Here is an 18084-nt window from a genome sequence, read left to right as displayed (position 1 = left end):
CAATTTTGTCTCTCTTTACAGTGTACATTTGTTTGGGGAAAAAATATAGAAAAAATTTATTTGTAAATTTTTCAGCTTAAAACAAAAACGTTGATCATTTTGTCCGTCGGTCTGTCTCTATAATTACAAAATAATTATATATATAATTATAGTTACAAAAGTACAGGACAATAAACACTAAGTTTACTTAAAATTTTGAAAATGTTTGGTTTTAAAATATTTTTAGTAACGAAGCTACTCTATAACTGTGCGTCCGTCCGTCTGTCCGTCCGTAATTAATAAATTGGGTGAAACCTGAATTTCTCGGCTACTATTCAAGATAGAAAGATAGGGAAGACTCCTTTGACATATGCCCATCTAATCTATACATTGTTTTATCCATCTGTCTGTTATTTGGGGTGCTATATTGATTCCTAGATTTGTAAGTTTTGGTGATTTTCTCAATTCCTTTTCAAGATGGAAGGCTGAAATTTGTTCACCAAGTTTTATTAAGATTTGTTTATTAATTGGGGTGCTAGATTTTTAGATTTTCAAGATTTTCTTGATTCCTATTCAGGATTATGGCTGAAATTATGAGAAATAAATATACCCATATTTTACATACTTTTATCAAGTTTCATTAAGATTTGTCCATTAATTGCGGTGCTAGATCGATTCCTAGATTTTTAAATTTTTTGAGATTTTAAGGTTTCGTTGTTTCTTTATATTATCAAGTTTAATGTTTATTGTATGACATTGCTCTATAGTAAGTTTTCCCAATATCCATTCATAATTTTTGAGCTTCCCTACTTATGGATGTTGTCATCCTTGTTTATTTGTAAATTTTTGTTTTCTTCGTAAAACTTGAAGAAAACAGTAAAAAATTGTACCCTAAATTAGTCTAGGATCAGAAAAAGAAGGACTATTATTAAATCATATATTCTATGCTTATCATATTATTATTAATCTATTTATAAGATGTATGTTACTTAACACAGGAGTGTAGCTGTTCAATATTATGTCACTTTTTTAGCGGGACAAGGTGTCTCAAAAATCAGCCAAGTAGCAAAAAATAATTTGGAAGCAGACGAAAGAGGTCTTTGAAAAAGGAAGGGAGGTAGTTGTCTGTATATACAAATATACTATAGATCTGTTGATTCAACCATAAATAAATAAATATATGGTACCCTCGAATAAACAAAAATCTTATCATGTTGATCGATGCAATGGTGGACAAAATTAATCTATAAATTTTTGGAACTATGATTTTTACGGCCCATTCTCCCCTTTTTATCTACATTTTTCTATGGGCATAAAAAATCCAAACAACCTTTACACAGAGATTACAAAATTTAAACACATAAATTTCAATTCAAGAATCTTTCTCTCAAGTTTAATCAAGGTTCTAGATATTAAGGGTTATGAAATAAATAGCCACTAAAAGCTTTAAAACAAGAATGACAACATCCATAAAAGCGAAGCTCTAAAACAGTAGGACTAACGAACATTAACACTTGTAGAGGGGATTTATGGGGGGATTGTTATTTTAGCCAGTTTCACTTTATTACATGATACATGATAATCTGGTGTTCTAAAATTTAAGTAAAATTAAATCCATTTTTATAATCGCTTAAGACTTTGTAATTATCATGCAAAATATAAAAACAAGGATGACAACATCCATAAAAGCGAAGCACTGAAACGGTAGGACAAACAGACATTAACACTTGTATAGTGTCAGAACTGAATAATCATAACATAAATGTATAAGAGTCAAAGCAAAATTGTAGGTAAATTTGTTGAAAAACTGCTTTATATAGGATAATGTTTATGTACATACTTACATTTTTAGGACTTTATTATAGAGTTGCTTCGCTTAATACATTATACTTTGTTGTCCCAGGAATCAATATATCAAAAATCTGATCAATCGTATGATTAGATCACATAAAAATTTGTTGTTAAAAAAGTAAAAAATGAACATGTTTAAAATGGACGTACGGACATTTTGGTGATGATTATTGAGTTGCTACGCTTTCTAAATCGTACCTAACTATTAAAGGAATCACCATGCAAAATTTGAAATCGATAGGACAATTCTAACATGCCTAAATTAACGAAATAATCTATCCGTTACGGACGGACGGACGGACCGACCCTAATTATAGAAAAGCTTCGCTTTTAAAAAGATATAAGTGGATATTTTCCAAACCTGATTATTTTCTGTCTACATGTAAAATCACCGAAAAAGGTGGAATTGTCCATTTAAATAGTTCAGAAGCTAATGTTGCTAAACTAAACAAATTTTTAGTAGCGTAGCTCCTTTATAACTTGGCGTGTCTGTCTGTCTGTCATTTGCTATACACTAAGTAGTAGGACAGACAAACATATTGTAGACAAAGATGTATTAACACTTAAACATAACATTTGCTACATGATATTTTAATTTTTACATTCTGGTGCTAATTTTTAAACTAGTGACTGCGCCCCTGGTATATAGGGGCTCTGAATTCAAAGGGATAAAAATTGAGACAGCCTAAAATCATCACGGGACCTATATGTGAAACCCACCTAAAATATGGTTATTGAGATCTTAAGCTTCAAACAAATTCTTTAAAGGATTCAAAATGCAAAGAAATGTATTTTTTAACTCTTATTTTATACATCTTAATTGGAACTGACGATCTATTTAGTAGTTAAACAATTGTATTCCAGTAATATGTTCAAAGGAAAAATCATGTTTATAAATATAATACTTTATATAATACTAGCAGCCTCTAGTGGCATTTAAATTTTTTTATATTTTAACTATCTAATTTGAGAAATACTTTGTCAATGGTCAATCAGCTGTTAAACTGTTTTTAAACTATTTTTGAATGGGGGGTCAAAAATATACTAGGACACCTATAGAATCAGACTGCAGAGCCCAAATTTGAATTAAGTCCCCAATAAACTTTTTTGGGGGGATTTAAAAATTAATTTTTACTGTTGCTCTGGTCATTTTTACCAGATCAAAAGGTCTTTTTTTACTTCGTGTAATATTGTAACTTAGTGAACAATTTTATATAATTCACTTTATACTGATACAATAAAAAAAACATTACTCTGTTCAATGGAAATATTTTTTTTTCTAAAACAATTAATTTCATTGAAAAATCTGACATAATACAATAAAAAACATAATGCTGAATTTAAACCAATTAGAAATTAGAATTTCCGAAAGAGTGTTTTCACAAAGTGACTTATTTCAAACGTAGTTAAATAATTTTATTTAATAAAAATGAAAAGAATGAAAACCCTACTCATAAAAGATACATACTTTTAAAAAATATTTTTAAAAATATGTTTGAATAATCTTATTTTATATCATATTTGTATATGTGACAAAAATAAATTTGTTGTATTGCATAAACATTTGTTGTCATCTTAATTTATTTAACCCTTTACAGCAAATTTTTATGTGTTTTAATGTATAATAGTCATGAAACATTTTTATGTTAATTCATTGATATATTGTAAAGAATTAATTTTTAATTAGTATTGATAGATAAAATCAAAAGACCTAACTTTACTGTATACTAGCATACAATATTTACGAAGCAAGACACTCTAAAAGTTGAGTATTTTACCTACAAAGGGAAGAAACATCACGATTCAGTAAAAATTATTTAATCCATAGTAAAAAATAAACTTTAAAATCCTAATAAAAATTGATGTGGGCAATTGTTCTCATTTTTGGCTTTGCAGTATGATTCTACAGATGTCAAAGTATATTTTTAATATACCTTTTAAAAATAGTTTAAAAACAGTTTAAATTCATGTCTCTACACAGCGCCACTTCGCTAGCGACACTATGCGGCTGGAATATTTCAATTTTTTTCGATTTTATTGTGATTTCTCTTGGGAGGGTGGTGGTACTCTCCCTTAAAATAGTTATAAACCTTCCCGGGACCTATGAGAAGCTACCCTGTAAAGGAGAACCCGACCGGTTCAGTGGTTAGCAATATCCTTCGCTACAAACAAACAAACAGACATCGTTCTACTTTGTACGTATTATAGATGATATTTATAATATAGAATGAATATGGTCTATGCTAATTAACAACTTTCCTAAAAATTGCTTCGGCATATATATAGCTTTCCTTGTTTTAATTTATTTTATTTTCTTAAAACAGGATTTCCAAATATATGTATTTTGAATTGACGTATTTATATTAATTACTTTTATGTTGCGTAGATTCTCTATAATATTAATTCTTTTCAAACAAGTACTTACATCTATTACAGAATGGTTTTGTATCCATAATTTTAGAAAATTCCAATTAGATTTAAATTTTTGGCTTCGCCCCTGGCCTGAAGGGGATTTAGTCTAGATAGGGTACGAGGGTTATGCCCATATTTGAGTTTAGTTATGAAAAAAAGGAAATTTTTTATGTTTCAATTAGGTCAGATGTTATACCTTTTATAAAACTAGCGGCTTCGCTCCTAGCCTCTAGGGTAGTCGACCCTTTCTTTTTATATTTTAGTTTTAAAAAGAATAAAGAAAAAAAATTTTTTTTGGGGGGGGGTTGGAGGTGTCCCACCCCCAAGAAAATAGCTTAAAACCATCACAGGACCAGTAGGTATATTCCCTGAAGAGTAGAGCCCAATCGGTTCAGTGGTTACTGAGATCTTAAGCTTTAGACAGACAGACGGACAGACAGACAGACATCGTACTACTTTGTATTATAGATTAGGCTAAAATCTGCCAAGTGTTAATATCAAGCCTGCCTAAAAATTGTTGAATGATTAGTCAAGCCGTTTATGAAATCTTACTGGACCTACACACCAACAACTTACAATCTATAATACAAAGAAGCTTGATGTCTCTCTGTCCGTCCGTCCGTCTGAAGATTAAGATCTCGGTAACCACTGAACCGATCTACTCTTCAGGGAATATACATACTGGTCCTTTGGTGGTTTTAGGCTATTTTCTTGGGAAGTGGGACACCCCCAACCCCTCCAAAAACAAAAATTCCCACCTATTTTTTTTGTAGGAGATATCCTTGGTCCTTTTTTTGTAGGAGATTCCCTTGGTCCTTATTTTTTTACGAATTTCACCTTAACTTTTGTTATCATCTCTTGGGGCAAAGCCCCTAGAGGCTAGGGGCGTAGCCGCTAGTTAATAATATAGGATTTATTATTTGCGTACTATTTTTTAATCAAATCTTTTTGTATCAGATTAAGAACAATCAAGATAGAGGTTAAAACTTCAAATTGATTAAAAATGAAAGGTAAGTTTATATTCTTAGAAGTGAAGCTTTTCTATAATCATGGCCTATCACTGTTGATATAATTTAGTTCATAATTTTAAGGGAAAAAAACTTTGATCGCTGAAACCAGAGGTGAATTCTTAAGAAAAAACTTTTGCCCCACTAAAACTTTAGTGAGTCAAAACTATCCCCTCTAAATTTTTTGTTTGCCTCCAGGAATAAGGTATAACCAACAAGCGAAATAAATCCCAAACAATATTTGGGGGGCAAATAGAGAGGTCGTCAATTTTACAATGTGTTGCCCCCAAGCTGAAACGACAGCTGAAAAACACGTATAGGTTTCGTGATTTTTTCCCGAATTAATTTCGTTATTGGTATACGCTGGTTTGCCTCACTGATTTTAGTGGGGCAAAAGTTTTTAATGAATTCCCTTCAGGATTCTTGCTAAAAATGAATTTCTTTTCCTTATTTCCAAAAATGTCCAAATTATGGGCAATTTTGAGTTTAATTAAGTTGCTAAACCATTGCACAATGGGATGTAGAATATACGTGGATATTATGACAGGGGAAAGCTTGCTAACATGACACTCATTAATTGGTCAGTTCGTTCATACAATAGGGTAGGTGATGGAGTAATGGCGCTGCGTGTTTAACTTTATACGAGAAATTGAAAATAAGATGCAAGATCCAGAAAATAATATAGCCCCTAACCTTTATTACAGCAAGAAAAGAAAAGAATACATCAAACGCTTTAGTTAAATCTAAAGTACATTAATTACTGCTGAAACTTTAAATACAAATTCTTTTAAAGATAAGACAAACAAATATTTGAAGGAGCAATATTCTAAAAGCGATGCTTTTCTATAATTAGAGTAGGTCCGTACGTAACGGTTAGCCCTTTTCGTTGCCATTATTAGCTCTTTTCGTTAATTTAAACATGTTAGAATTGTCCTATCGATATCAAACTTTGCATGATGATTCCTTTAACAGTAATATAAGATTCATAAAGCGTAGCATCTCTTTAATTGTTACAAAAATCTCTATTTATATTATTTAATACTAAAAAGGAAAGTATTCTGTAACAATATCCTGTATTCACGCAATTTTGCAACATATTTATGTACAATTTTGTTTAGACTTGCAAATTATGGTTCTGTTTATTAAGGTCTATCACTCTACAAGAGTTATTATTCGTTTATCTTCTGATTTTAGAGCTTAGCTTTTATGGATGTTGTCATCCTTGTTTTTATATTTTGTCAGAGGGATAGAGTCTTTTTTCAGTACATATTATCGAAACATTTTCTATTAGAATAATAATAAAACAAGTACTCACAAAAAATACTCTTTCTATAGAATATCTTTATGTAACACTAACTAGAGATGGGTTTTTGAAAGATGAATGCCGCGTTTTTTCGATTCTTGAAATTTAACCCATTAGTGACGAACCGGCTTTTAACGCCCGGTTCCAGAAAATGCCGAAAAAAACCGGTTCTCAGTTTTAGGATTGCATCATTCTCAGTATGAATCCCCCCTCTACTACCCTGGTTTTCATTTCCCCCTGGAGCAGGCAGATTTGCTTACTTCCGTTTGCCGGTATAGCTCAACAAAATTTGAAAACCAAGAAAAACAAGGTGATTTTAAAATACCCCTCCTAACTTTTTTGTTTATGAAGTAAAGTTAGTGATTTTTTTCGTGAAATTTAAAGTTTATTGGCATTTACATTCATTTGTGAATTCGTTTTATTCAAATTATTATTTTTTATATGATTTTTTTATCGTTTTTTTACGTTCTATATAGACCCGGCTCGGCATATGGGGGGAAAGTCTGAAATTTTCATTACCCGGTTTTACTAATAGATCTTTTTTACAACAACAACAAAAACCGGGTTTATTAACCAAAAAGGGGTGGTACCTATAGCCAAAATCTTAAATGTGATATAAATTGTTTTGTATGTTAGTTGTAGCTCTATCAATTACATGAGGTTATGTAGTTTTCAATTACGGATCGTATCGTAGTTTTAAAAAGTGTTCATCTCACTTTGGGCGTTCAAAAATTACATTTTTAATTTTTTGGGCCAAATAACCGGGTATTTAGGTCGCAAACGGGCTTTAATGCCGGGGGAAAGCACCAAAAAACGCCAAAAACGGTTATTAATGCCGCAAGGTTTTTTTACTTGCGCCGAACCGGGTTTTATTGCAACTTTCCTGTGCACGCCACTAGAGCAAAACAAAAAAATTGGAATTCCGTTTTTACCATTATAAAGCTTCCCTGAGATTTTCAGCTCGATCGGTCCATAAAAGTGGCGCTCGGCACTAATGGGTTAATTAGAGTATACAACTATTTATTTAATTATTTCGCTTTTGTTGGTATGGCCTTCATAACAAATTATCTCCAATCCATTTTTGCTGCATATTAATTAATGCATCTTTTTAGAGCTGTAATAGACATTATACAAATGGCTTTATTATTTTATTATTTAATAATTTTACAATTTTGAATTCTTAGGTTGTATACTCTTTTGAAATCCTATCGTCTTCGTTCAATCAATCAATGTCGAAAAAGAAAAATGTCAAAAAATGTCGAAAAAACGCGGCATTCATCTTTCAAAATCCCATCTCAGGTGATTCAATCATTTTTAAGGCGAATTCTCTTGGGAGGGTGGTGGTAACTTTTAAAAAAATAGTTATAAACCTTCACAGGACCTATGAAAAGCAGCATTTCAAAGGATAACGATATCGGTTCAGCGGCTAGCGAGATCTGTCTTTAAAAACAGAAAGACATCCTGTTACTTTTATAAAAGAATAATAAGATAAAAAATCACACACAAAATTTAATGTACTACCGCTAACGCTTTTAACATCTTTTGTATGTTTCTTTACCTTATTCAAAAAAAAATTTTTTAACTATCAAATTTTAAAATGATAGATATGTGATATTGTACTGTTAATTACTTATGTATTGAAATATCCTATTTTGGCCTAAGAAATCACGGATTTATGGATACAGTACCTATTAAAAGAAAATTTTTTTTTTACACTATTAGACTATTATAAAAAGGACTCAGAAGTAAAATTAAGATGTATTTTGACTCTATGGTTTCAATTTATATTTAACGTTGGACGACCTAATTGTGGTCACAAAATATGATTAAAGGGTATTCATGATTATATTCAATAATTAATTTGTAATAGTGAGCTTCGTTGTTGTATATTGTCATCCTTGTTATAGGAAGTTTTGAACAACAATACTTATTTATGGGTTTTGAAGTTCTTTTCTTAGGTATACACTTTTGGTTTTTTAAAAAAAATATGAAATTTTCCACAAAAACAGTATTCCATATACTTGAAAAATGTTTGAAAAATATCCTTGAAAATCCGTGAAAATCCGTGACGGAGATTATTGTGACATTGGCACTTGGCAAACCTTCAGTCCTTGTCAGTCTATCACCAGGAAGAAAGGAGTGGTCAAACTACACTTTTTGGGTTACATAAAAATAGCCTAAACCCATTCCAAGACGTAAAAAAAAAATAACATAATGACCTCGGACCTAACTGAAGCTTTCCTCAAATGGAAACTCAATCGGTTAATGCGTAACTTTTAAAAAAAACTTACAAAGTAGAACGATGTCTTTCCGTCTGTCTGTTAGTTTGTTCGTCTCTCAGTCAGTCTGTCCGTCTGAAACTTAAGATGTAACCGCTGAACTAATTTGACTCTACTCTTTAAAGGGAATATAATAACTAGTTCTGTGGTGGTTTTAAGCTATTTTTTTGAGGGAGTAAGTTTAAAGGTCTAATAGACATTCTTTGGATGATATTTCCCTCCCTATATTAGTAAATACATAATCATTAAAAAATTGTCAATGTAGTGTGGTATCCGCCTAGGATAAATGGCAGACACCAGAGTTCAAATGACTACGGCAGTGTGAACAGACGTGGACACCTATACTATAGAGAAGCTACGCTTCTCTAGCAATCACTAAATAATAAACAGAGTCTATTCAGTTGTTTCTTTATTGAGGGTCTAAGGATTACTAAAGTTGTACAACATAATATAAATACATATGGATTAGGAATAAAGATAGTTAAAGGTAAATCATACAAGTAAAACATAGATAGTTGCAATGGTTAGGTAGATGGCTATCCCTGTCCGGGGGAGGCAGGATAGCCCATGGAACAGCACAATAGGTAGATAAGCATAGAGGGGTTGAGTGGTAGGTCTGGGTACTAAAGGGGAAGGTTTGATGATTACTGTGACAACAACAGTCTGTGTTGGGGTGATTCTATCCGGTGAGGGAAGGCTTAGATCCTTTATCCTCAGGGCTGAGGTGGTGCTGATAACTTGGTGGTTGAAGGGGAAGGTTCCGGTGCTTAAGAAGGGAGAGGGAGGGGTAACACCCCTCCCTCCACTTACAGGACAACTGAGAGATGAAATCAATACCGTTATCTGACATATTCGCAGGTGGCTTTACAATTGTAGAATAACAGGATTTAGCTGGGTGCGTAGCATCACTATAATGTCTTGGTTTCTGCATGGCCCAGAGTTGCCGCATACCACAACTCTCCCCTCGGAAGGCTGGGAGGGGTTGTCTGCACCGCCAGACTTCCGACAGTGGTTGAGGCCTTCAGTTTGTTGTCCTTGTGGAATGGGTCTGCCGGGACACCAGCTGCTGAACGGTGGTAGACTCCAGCCCTCCCCAGGTCGAACGGAATCTGCTATATCTGCTGGAGTAGCTGGTCCTGTTGGATGTTCTGGCCGTTGGATGTGTACCTCTGAGGCCACCCTGGCAACCTCCAGGGGTGGCACAGCACATGAGGGGGCTTGGACCAACAGCCGCCTGGTATACACCTCTTCAGGTTTCTCTACTGGGCTGGTGGTCTCCATCTTGTTGGTCACCTTGCTGCTGGCAGGCTGGCTACTGGATGCAGGCGCAGCTTCTTCGCCCTCGGGGCTGGTTAGGTTCATTCGGCTTCCAGGGTCTCTGTCAACGCGGGCAGGTGGTGGTTGCCATACTGTAGGAACGTTGCCTCCCTCAGGCTCATCCTGGACATTGGCAGGGTGGTGCATGGCAGTCAGACCTGCAGGGTAGGGGAAGGTAACAGTCCATCCCCTGTGCCGGAGGCTGTCTTGGATCTGCAAGGTTGGCTCCGCTCTAGTTGGCTGGGGGACAGGCCAATCCACGGCCACTGCTGCTGGTGGACTGGAGGCACAAGGCTCCGGATTTCCTCCCCTAGCCTGAAGGTGTCCAGGCACATCGTCTCCATCTTGGGTAGACATAATTGTTGGGGATCCTCTACTTCTATGGTTAGGCTCGGCACTTGGTGCATCTAGTTGAGTTACTCCCCAGGCAGCGGTCAAAGCTTCTTCAGTTTGGCTGGTAATGGCTGATATCCTGGTTCCTGGGGCAGATGCAGGGGGCGCAGGCAAGTTTGACCCATCACAAACTTCCTGGTACACCAATGCAATACAATTACCCTGGCTTGGTTGAGGGAGGTAGACAGCTGGACGCAGTTGAGGGTGAGGGACAGCTGGACTCTCCCTGCTGGCTGGGGGCTCTGGCTGACTGGGGGTGACGGGTGTCACCCCTTCCTCTGGGGCTGCGGGCTCGTTCCGGGGTCCAGGTATCTCGGTGGCGGCGACGGTTGTCGCCCCAGGCACCAGCCTGGGGGCGCTGGATAGCACCCCCCAGTCTTCACGGGGGTCCAGGTCTCTCGGTGGCGGCGACGGTTGTCGCCCCAGGCACCAGCGTGGGGCGCTGGATAGCACCCCCCAGTCTTCACAGGTGGCGGCGACGGTTGTCGCCCCAGACATCAGCTTGGTGGTGCAGGGAAGCACCTCTCGTTCTTCCCAGGTGGCGACGCCGGTTGGCGTCCCATACATCGACTCAGACTCGCTGGCTAGCGCCTCTCCCGCTCGGCGGCCGCCAGGGCCTCCCCGTACACCGTCCCGGTGGCGCTGGGTAGCGGCCCTCGGCTCTCGCTGGGGGTGACAGGGGTTACCTCCTCCGCAGGCCTTCTGGCTCCGCAATGTTGGTTGGCTGCACAAACTCCGGTCCCATGTGGTTGAGGCTGAAGTCCAGGCCAACCCGGTTGGGTTCAGCCACTCCTCCCAGCACGTTGATCCTGGCCACTATGGTCCCAATCTGATACACAGACTCCTGGGTAGCCGCGGCCCCAGCGGCGGCAGCTGGTTGGGGTGACGGCTGGGCATCTCCCTCCAGGTAGACCTGGGTGTCCGACTGGTTGTATGCAGGTTGTTGGGCTGCCTGGTGTTTCTTCATTGCCTGGTCCCAACCGGTTCTACACTTGGCGGCTGTGTGGCCGTTGAAGCAGCAGCGCTCCTTCGTCCAGCTGGGTCCCATCAGTCCGGCTTCCCCCGGGTGTATCAACCTGCCAGGTCTCTCATCCTCCAGTTGGGGCACCAGCTGACAAACAGGGTCTCCCCTACTAGGGATCAGGCAGTGCTGGGCTGCTTGTGGTGGCTCCTTGGTTACATTCAGCCTCCTCCCCATACACACAGGTCCCTTCCATCCAACAGCGGCTCTCCTCTCCTGGGTGGCGAGGCCAGCCTCGGCCTTAGCTTCTGCAGGTGCTTCTCCACATGAGGGATCCTGCCTCCAGTTACGCCAGGTAGTTGGTAGCAAAGGCCGTTGATGGTGCCAGTCGGAAGGGGGGCTATGATCTCTGGGGGGTATCTGTGACCAGTGTGTGGACAGGTACCCACAGTTGAACCAGCAAGGCCCAGAAGATGCCATACTGATGGTAGCCTGGACTGGGTTCTGGACTGCCAGCGGGCTGTTGGTAGCCACCTGAGTTAGGCCAGAGTGGCCAGCTGGTATTGCGTCCCTGCCAGGCTCCGTCAGCTGCTGGTGGGGAGCCCCTGCGGTGATTCTGGTTTTGGCAGGGGGTGGCCTTCTTATTGACTTCCCTAGTTGGAGCTCTGCATCCTGGTGGGCCTCCATCTTCAGCAGCATGGGGGGACTTGGCTGGGTCATGTGCAGTGGTTCAACAGAGTAGAGGCATCTGGTCTTGGAGTGTGGGGGAACAGCCTCACTGCTGCTGGTCAACCCTGCTCCCTCCGTGCTGGGTAAAGCTTTCCACTGCAGCAGGTCACCATTCTCCATCCTTAGGCCGGTCCCCAGTCGTTCCATGCCTGGGGGCTCCCAGGGAGGCTTGGGTGGCGGCTCCCCCACCCCCAGGTACGCGTCGGGCATCTGGGTGAAGAGCCTATTCCCCTGGGACAGCTCCCCATCCTCCAGGTTGGTGAGGCCAGCGCCAGGGAGGACCTTTCCACCCCAGACACAGGTGGTACTGGCCCTAGGGCTGGGCCCCTTTGGAGTCTCAGTTCTGGTGGTAGTGTCCATCTTGGGGCTGGCCACTAAGTCTCTGAAGCTTGTCACCTTCTCATTGGGCTTAGTCGCATCGTTCAACACTCCCGGGAGGACACATACAGGTTCAACAATCCCCAGTCCAGTATCTCCACTTCTCGTGCGTTGAGCACCAACTGTACAGGAGCTGTGCAGCGGACATTCAGTCACCCTTCCAGACAAGGGCATCTCAGGGACCAGGGGTCTGTGACCTGGCATGTGTTTTATGTTCACTGTACTCAACACAGTAGGCCAAAGTAATAACAGAAGCAGCACCTTGTATGAAGAAGCAGAGAGTGGTGGTGTACAGATGTTGGTGGTTATGATCCAAATGAAGACTTCTGTCCACCACAGTGCCAGCAGCATGCCTAGGCACACAGTTAATGCCCAATCAGGAATGTCTTCTATTGCCGCACGTCGGGCTAGGGGCTGACAATTTCTCATCTTGTAGATATAGGAGCAGAGTAGAGTAGCCGCGCCGCAAGGAGGCTCGAGCCGGCTCACCCCTATTATAGATACTATAGCTGTGTAATTAGGGTGGTAGTCCACGTAGCCGTAGGCTCTGTCCTCCTGGCTCAAGAGTTTCGGTGGCTGGAGTGTCCCCATGATAAGTAGCAGGGGGTTGGTCTGTTGGTGCCAGCGTCTTGTTTAACTGTTGAGCCTGAGTTGTTCTCCTTTCCAGTATAGCTCTTGATTTCTGTGATAAACAGCGGATCTTAGCTTAGAGATAAAAGGGAATATGTTAGGTGTCCATAGATGTCTCTAGGAGCGTATCCGCTAGTAGATATATGGATATGTAGGCTATCTATATATGGCTACACTCCCATATATATATACGTGTATAGGAATATCCGCAGAGCTAGCTAGCTTTCCTCCTTGCTCCAAAAAAATCACGCTTCCTCTGTATATAGTTCACAACTATGAGGGTCTATGGTCAAGGTACACACCACCACTGCCCAGTGTGGGGCATCAAGTCAGGCTATTTCCACAGGGTGGGCGTACTTTCGTTAAGTTACCATATCAGTCTCCAGTGTTGTATGGTGAGGTTAGTATTCACTTACTTGCAACCATGATACAAAAAAAAACAACACTATTTATCACTTTGTTGCTGCACAACTTAGTATTGAGTTGTTAACACTTAGGTATTTATATATACATATATTTTGTTCACTAGCCACTCAGCTTTGAAGTAGGGTCGGCAGGGCTAGGAAAATGTTGAGGGTCTGAGCTGGTCTAAGGAACTGATTTAGTTTTCCTTATCACACTGTAGATAGGGAGGGAGGAGCTTGCAAGTTTTTCTTCTAAAAAAATATCTCTGTTGTATGCTATAGAGTGGCCCCTCTCCTGTGTGTGTGTGTGTGTGTGAAATCCCCTTTTCTTGCAACGCGCCTACGCGCCGTCAGAGTGTGCACACAGGTAAAACGCGCTTCTATCCCTCAATCTGCTTTCTCATTGGTCCGCTTGATCTCTCTTTTTCCGTTGAATTTTTTTGTTGCGTCCTAAGCTCTGCGACCCGTAAATGGCGCTCTGTTCTCCCGGTCGCTATCTCCACACCGTGGGCGGACTTATTTAAGTGTAGGTAGGAGGGGGAGCGCGTGAGGGGACGGGGTAAAACCGTCCGTTCCCCCCCTATGGGGAGGGGGGTGTTACAGGTTTGAAGTAACTTGGTTGTGAGGTAATTGTGCCTTTTCCTTAATCCTGAGCTTATTGTTATGTCATTTCAATTGTATTTTCTTCAATGGATGGTGGGCCCCTCCCTTTCCGTTGGAATAAGGGGTGTATTTGTTGTGCTGAAGGCTTGGGGGGTTAGATTGTTTATCGATGCATTGTTATATTACATCTAGGTTCTATTTTTGGCTTTATCACAATACACAACAGATTTGCTTACCAAGCCTGTTCTATTTTTAGTTTTATCACAATACACAACAAATTGTTTACCAATCCTTGCTCATAAATCTATTGTTCAGCCTTCACACTAGGGTGGTAATCCCTACAATGTGATATAATATCTGCTTTTCTAGATGGGTGGCTGCGCTGTAGCCTCTCAGGATACTTGGAGTTAACGTAGTTTTCTTCTGCTTGGTACACTACACTCGTATGTTCGCTCGCAGCTCGCAGCTATTTGGCTTGTTTCAGCCTGTCGGCGGCAGGGAATGTCCCGTCCTGCAGCGCCGTGTATCCGAATCCGGCTGGTGGCGGCAGGGAATGTCCCTTCCTGCAGCGCCGCTGGTTCGAATCCTGCTATCTCTTGCAGTAAATGTTGGCCTATTTTCAGCCGTTTACACTTAGTTGGCCTGTTTCAGCTCGTCCGCAGGCCTGTTTCAGCCCTTGAGCGCTCAATTCTCCGTTAGATGTCGGCGCTTCTCGTGGTTCTCCGTCAAGTTTCGCTGCTCTCCGCAGTCTCTCGTCCGATTTCACTACTCTCCGCAGCTCGGGTTCCGCCACACTTAGTGGTCTTTCGCTAGATTTCGCTTCCACAACTGCCGGATGCAGAGTTAGACCTTGCTATCCAGGGTGGGTAATTCAGGTTGCTTGTGTCAGTTTTGCCAGTTTCACTGCTGGGAGTACCTTAGCCTCAGCTGCGCGTCTGCTCTACACTTGTGGTTTGCCGTAATCTCACACAGCTGTCACCAAAAGTTGTGGTATCCGCCTAGGATAAATGGCAGACACCAGAGTTCAAATGACTACGGCAGTGTGAACAGACGTGGACACCTATACTATAGAGAAGCTACGCTTCTCTAGCAATCACTAAATAATAAACAGAGTCTATTCAGTTGTTTCTTTATTGAGGGTCTAAGGATTACTAAAGTTGTACAACATAATATAAATACATATGGATTAGGAATAAAGATAGTTAAAGGTAAATCATACAAGTAAAACATAGATAGTTGCAATGGTTAGGTAGATGGCTATCCCTGTCCGGGGGAGGCAGGATAGCCCATGGAACAGCACAATAGGTAGATAAGCATAGAGGGGTTGAGTGGTAGGTCTGGGTACTAAAGGGGAAGGTTTGATGATTACTGTGACAACAACAGTCTGTGTGGGGGTGATTCTATCCGGTGAGGGAAGGCTTAGATCCTTTATCCTCAGGGCTGAGGTGGTGCTGATAACTTGGTGGTTGAAGGGGAAGGTTCCGGTGCTTAAGAAGGGAGAGGGAGGGGTAACACCCCTCCCTTCACTTACAGGACAACTGAGAGATGAAATCAATACCGTTATCTGACATATTCGCAGGTGGCTTTACAATTGTAGAATAACAGGATTTAGCTGGGTGCGTAGCATCACTATAATGTCTTGGTTTCTGCATGGCCCAGAGTTGCCGCATACCACAGTAGTACAATTTCTAAATTAGGTGTCAGGTAAATGTCAAATATCTTGTCTTTTTAACATGGATATTAAGGGATAAGACAATGGACGATAAATTGATAAAATTTGGGTTCGGTATACTTAACAAGCTTATACGTACCAACTATGAAATTTTACAACATATAGTAAAATTGATGACATCTCTTTATTTGCCCCCCAAATATTATTTTGCTTGTTGGTTATACCTTATTCCTGGTACTTAACAGCCAAATATCCCTTCCCCTTCTGCTAATTTTTATAAAAGGAATATGAAGTTATATAGACGTCCAAAGGGAGGGGGGTAAAGGGGTGATTACCCCCCCATTTAAAATTTACCCCTTCAAAAATTTTTTGCCCGCTTCGCCTGCATTTTTAATACTAAATATTTAATAAAATTTAAATTACCCCCCAAAAAAATTTTAACCCGGGGGTAAATTTTGGGGGGGTAAACAAAATATACCCCTGCCAACATATTTCAGGGGGGTTAATTACCCTCCCCTCCAAGCAAATTTTACCCCCGGGGTAAAAATTTTGGGGGGGGTAAAAAATATTTGCGGCGCGCTTTGTTCGCCATTTTACCCCCCCCCCCTTCAAAAAAAAAAAAAAAACGAATTACCCCCCCCCTTATAAAAATTTTACCCCCCCCAAAAAAAAAAAGCTTGGACGCCCCTGTGAAGTTAGTTTACTTTTCTTTTTATCTCATAACTGATCTCTTTTTCTCTATCTATATTTTTTATCTTAATTTTATTTCTCGTATTCATTCGAATCCGGTGGATAAGAACCGCTTCTCATCCATACGAAAAAACTATGTCTAGCATCGTATTATATCCAGCTTTCAGCGCCTCGGGGCTAAATAAAACTGGTTTTAATCTTAAAATTGTACATTCTATATCCGCGGAAAGCTGTTCATAATACAATGAAAGAAATAACTATTACTTTAATTTTGCATGTTATCTCATTTTTTGTTTTTTCTTCCTTTCTCTTACTTTTCAGTAGTAAATCTACTCAATATTTCACAAGCTACTGTTGAAGATAGATAGCTTAAGTTCTCATATTTGATTCCTATGACATATGTGGAACTAGTCTATACGTTGGTTTGTCTGTCTGTCTGTCGGTCGGTCATGCTTCAAAAGATATTAATCTTATTTTTTATGGGTCTTGTGTTTTTCTTTGTTATTTTTGCATATCATCTCTCTTTCTTTTCTTTGTATAACAACTGAAAATCTGCTCTACTATTGTCTATTGTCCATTTTATGACTTTTTATGCTTGGCTTCTTATGGATGTTGACATCCTTGTTTCTCTATCTATTTATTACACCAGTTCCCAAAGTTTTATATTGTTTTACGTTTTCATACCGTTGGCTTAATAAGTTTGGGAACTTGTATTGAATTTTCATTAAGTTGAGTGTCTAAACGTATCAACCCGTAATAGTAAATTACATAATGGGGAATTTTTTGTGTCATTATTGGGATGTACAACAATTTATCGGCCATTGTCTTATCCCTTTACATTTTCTTTTAATCTTACTTTCAAATTTTGCTCGAGTTGTCTGACGCATTTATCGCTTTCCTTCACTCGAAAGTCATAAATTTAAATCAAAGAGTTTGAATCTTCAGCCATCGAAAAAAAATTATTTTCTTTTATTATTTCTAACATATCTATATTTTTTCATTTTCTCTTTTTCTTCCGCAATCATTATTAATTTTTTGTCTTACTCCTCTCTCTCTCACTCACTCACTCTCTTTTTAAAAGCGAAGCTTTTCTATAATAAGGGTCGGTCCGTCCGTCCGTCACAAACGAATAGCTTTCTTAGTTAATTAAGGCATGTTAGAGATGTCATATCGATTTCAAACTTTGCATGGTTATTCCTGTGGAAGTTAGGTATGATTTAGAAAGCGTTGCAACTCTTTAATCATTACCTGTATGTCCGTTTTATTGGAGTACTGATTCCTATTACAATAAGGTACAATATTATAAGCGAAGCATCTCTATAATCAAGTCTTAAAAATGTCAGTATGTCTTTAAACATTATTATGTATTTAAGAAGTTTTGCAACAAATTTATGCATAATTTGGTCAAAAATTCAGTTCTAACACTCTGTAAGTCATACCATTTCAGAGCTTCGCTTTTATAGATATTGTCATCCT

The 18084-nt window shown here is 39.4% G+C and overlaps 1 protein-coding gene across 1 annotated transcript in view; it reads left to right on the top strand.

Moving 5' to 3' along the window:
* Positions 1–5196: 5196 nt before the first annotated feature.
* LOC145325643 (uncharacterized) overlaps positions 5197–18084 on the top strand; it is a 29001-nt gene continuing 16113 nt past the window's right edge. Inside the window, exon 1 of the mRNA XM_080168602.1 lies at positions 5197–5252. Coding sequence (XP_080024728.1) covers positions 5246–5252 — 7 coding nt within the window. The 5' untranslated portion in view covers positions 5197–5245. The remainder of the gene's footprint in view (positions 5253–18084) is intronic.

Source organism: Acartia tonsa, chromosome 8 (assembly GCF_053477335.1).
Source record: "Acartia tonsa isolate MP-2025a chromosome 8, ASM5347733v1, whole genome shotgun sequence".
NCBI lineage: Eukaryota > Metazoa > Arthropoda > Copepoda > Calanoida > Acartiidae > Acartia > Acartia tonsa.
Note: the sequence above shows the minus strand (reverse complement) of the source record. Positions and strands in the feature narration are given on the sequence as shown.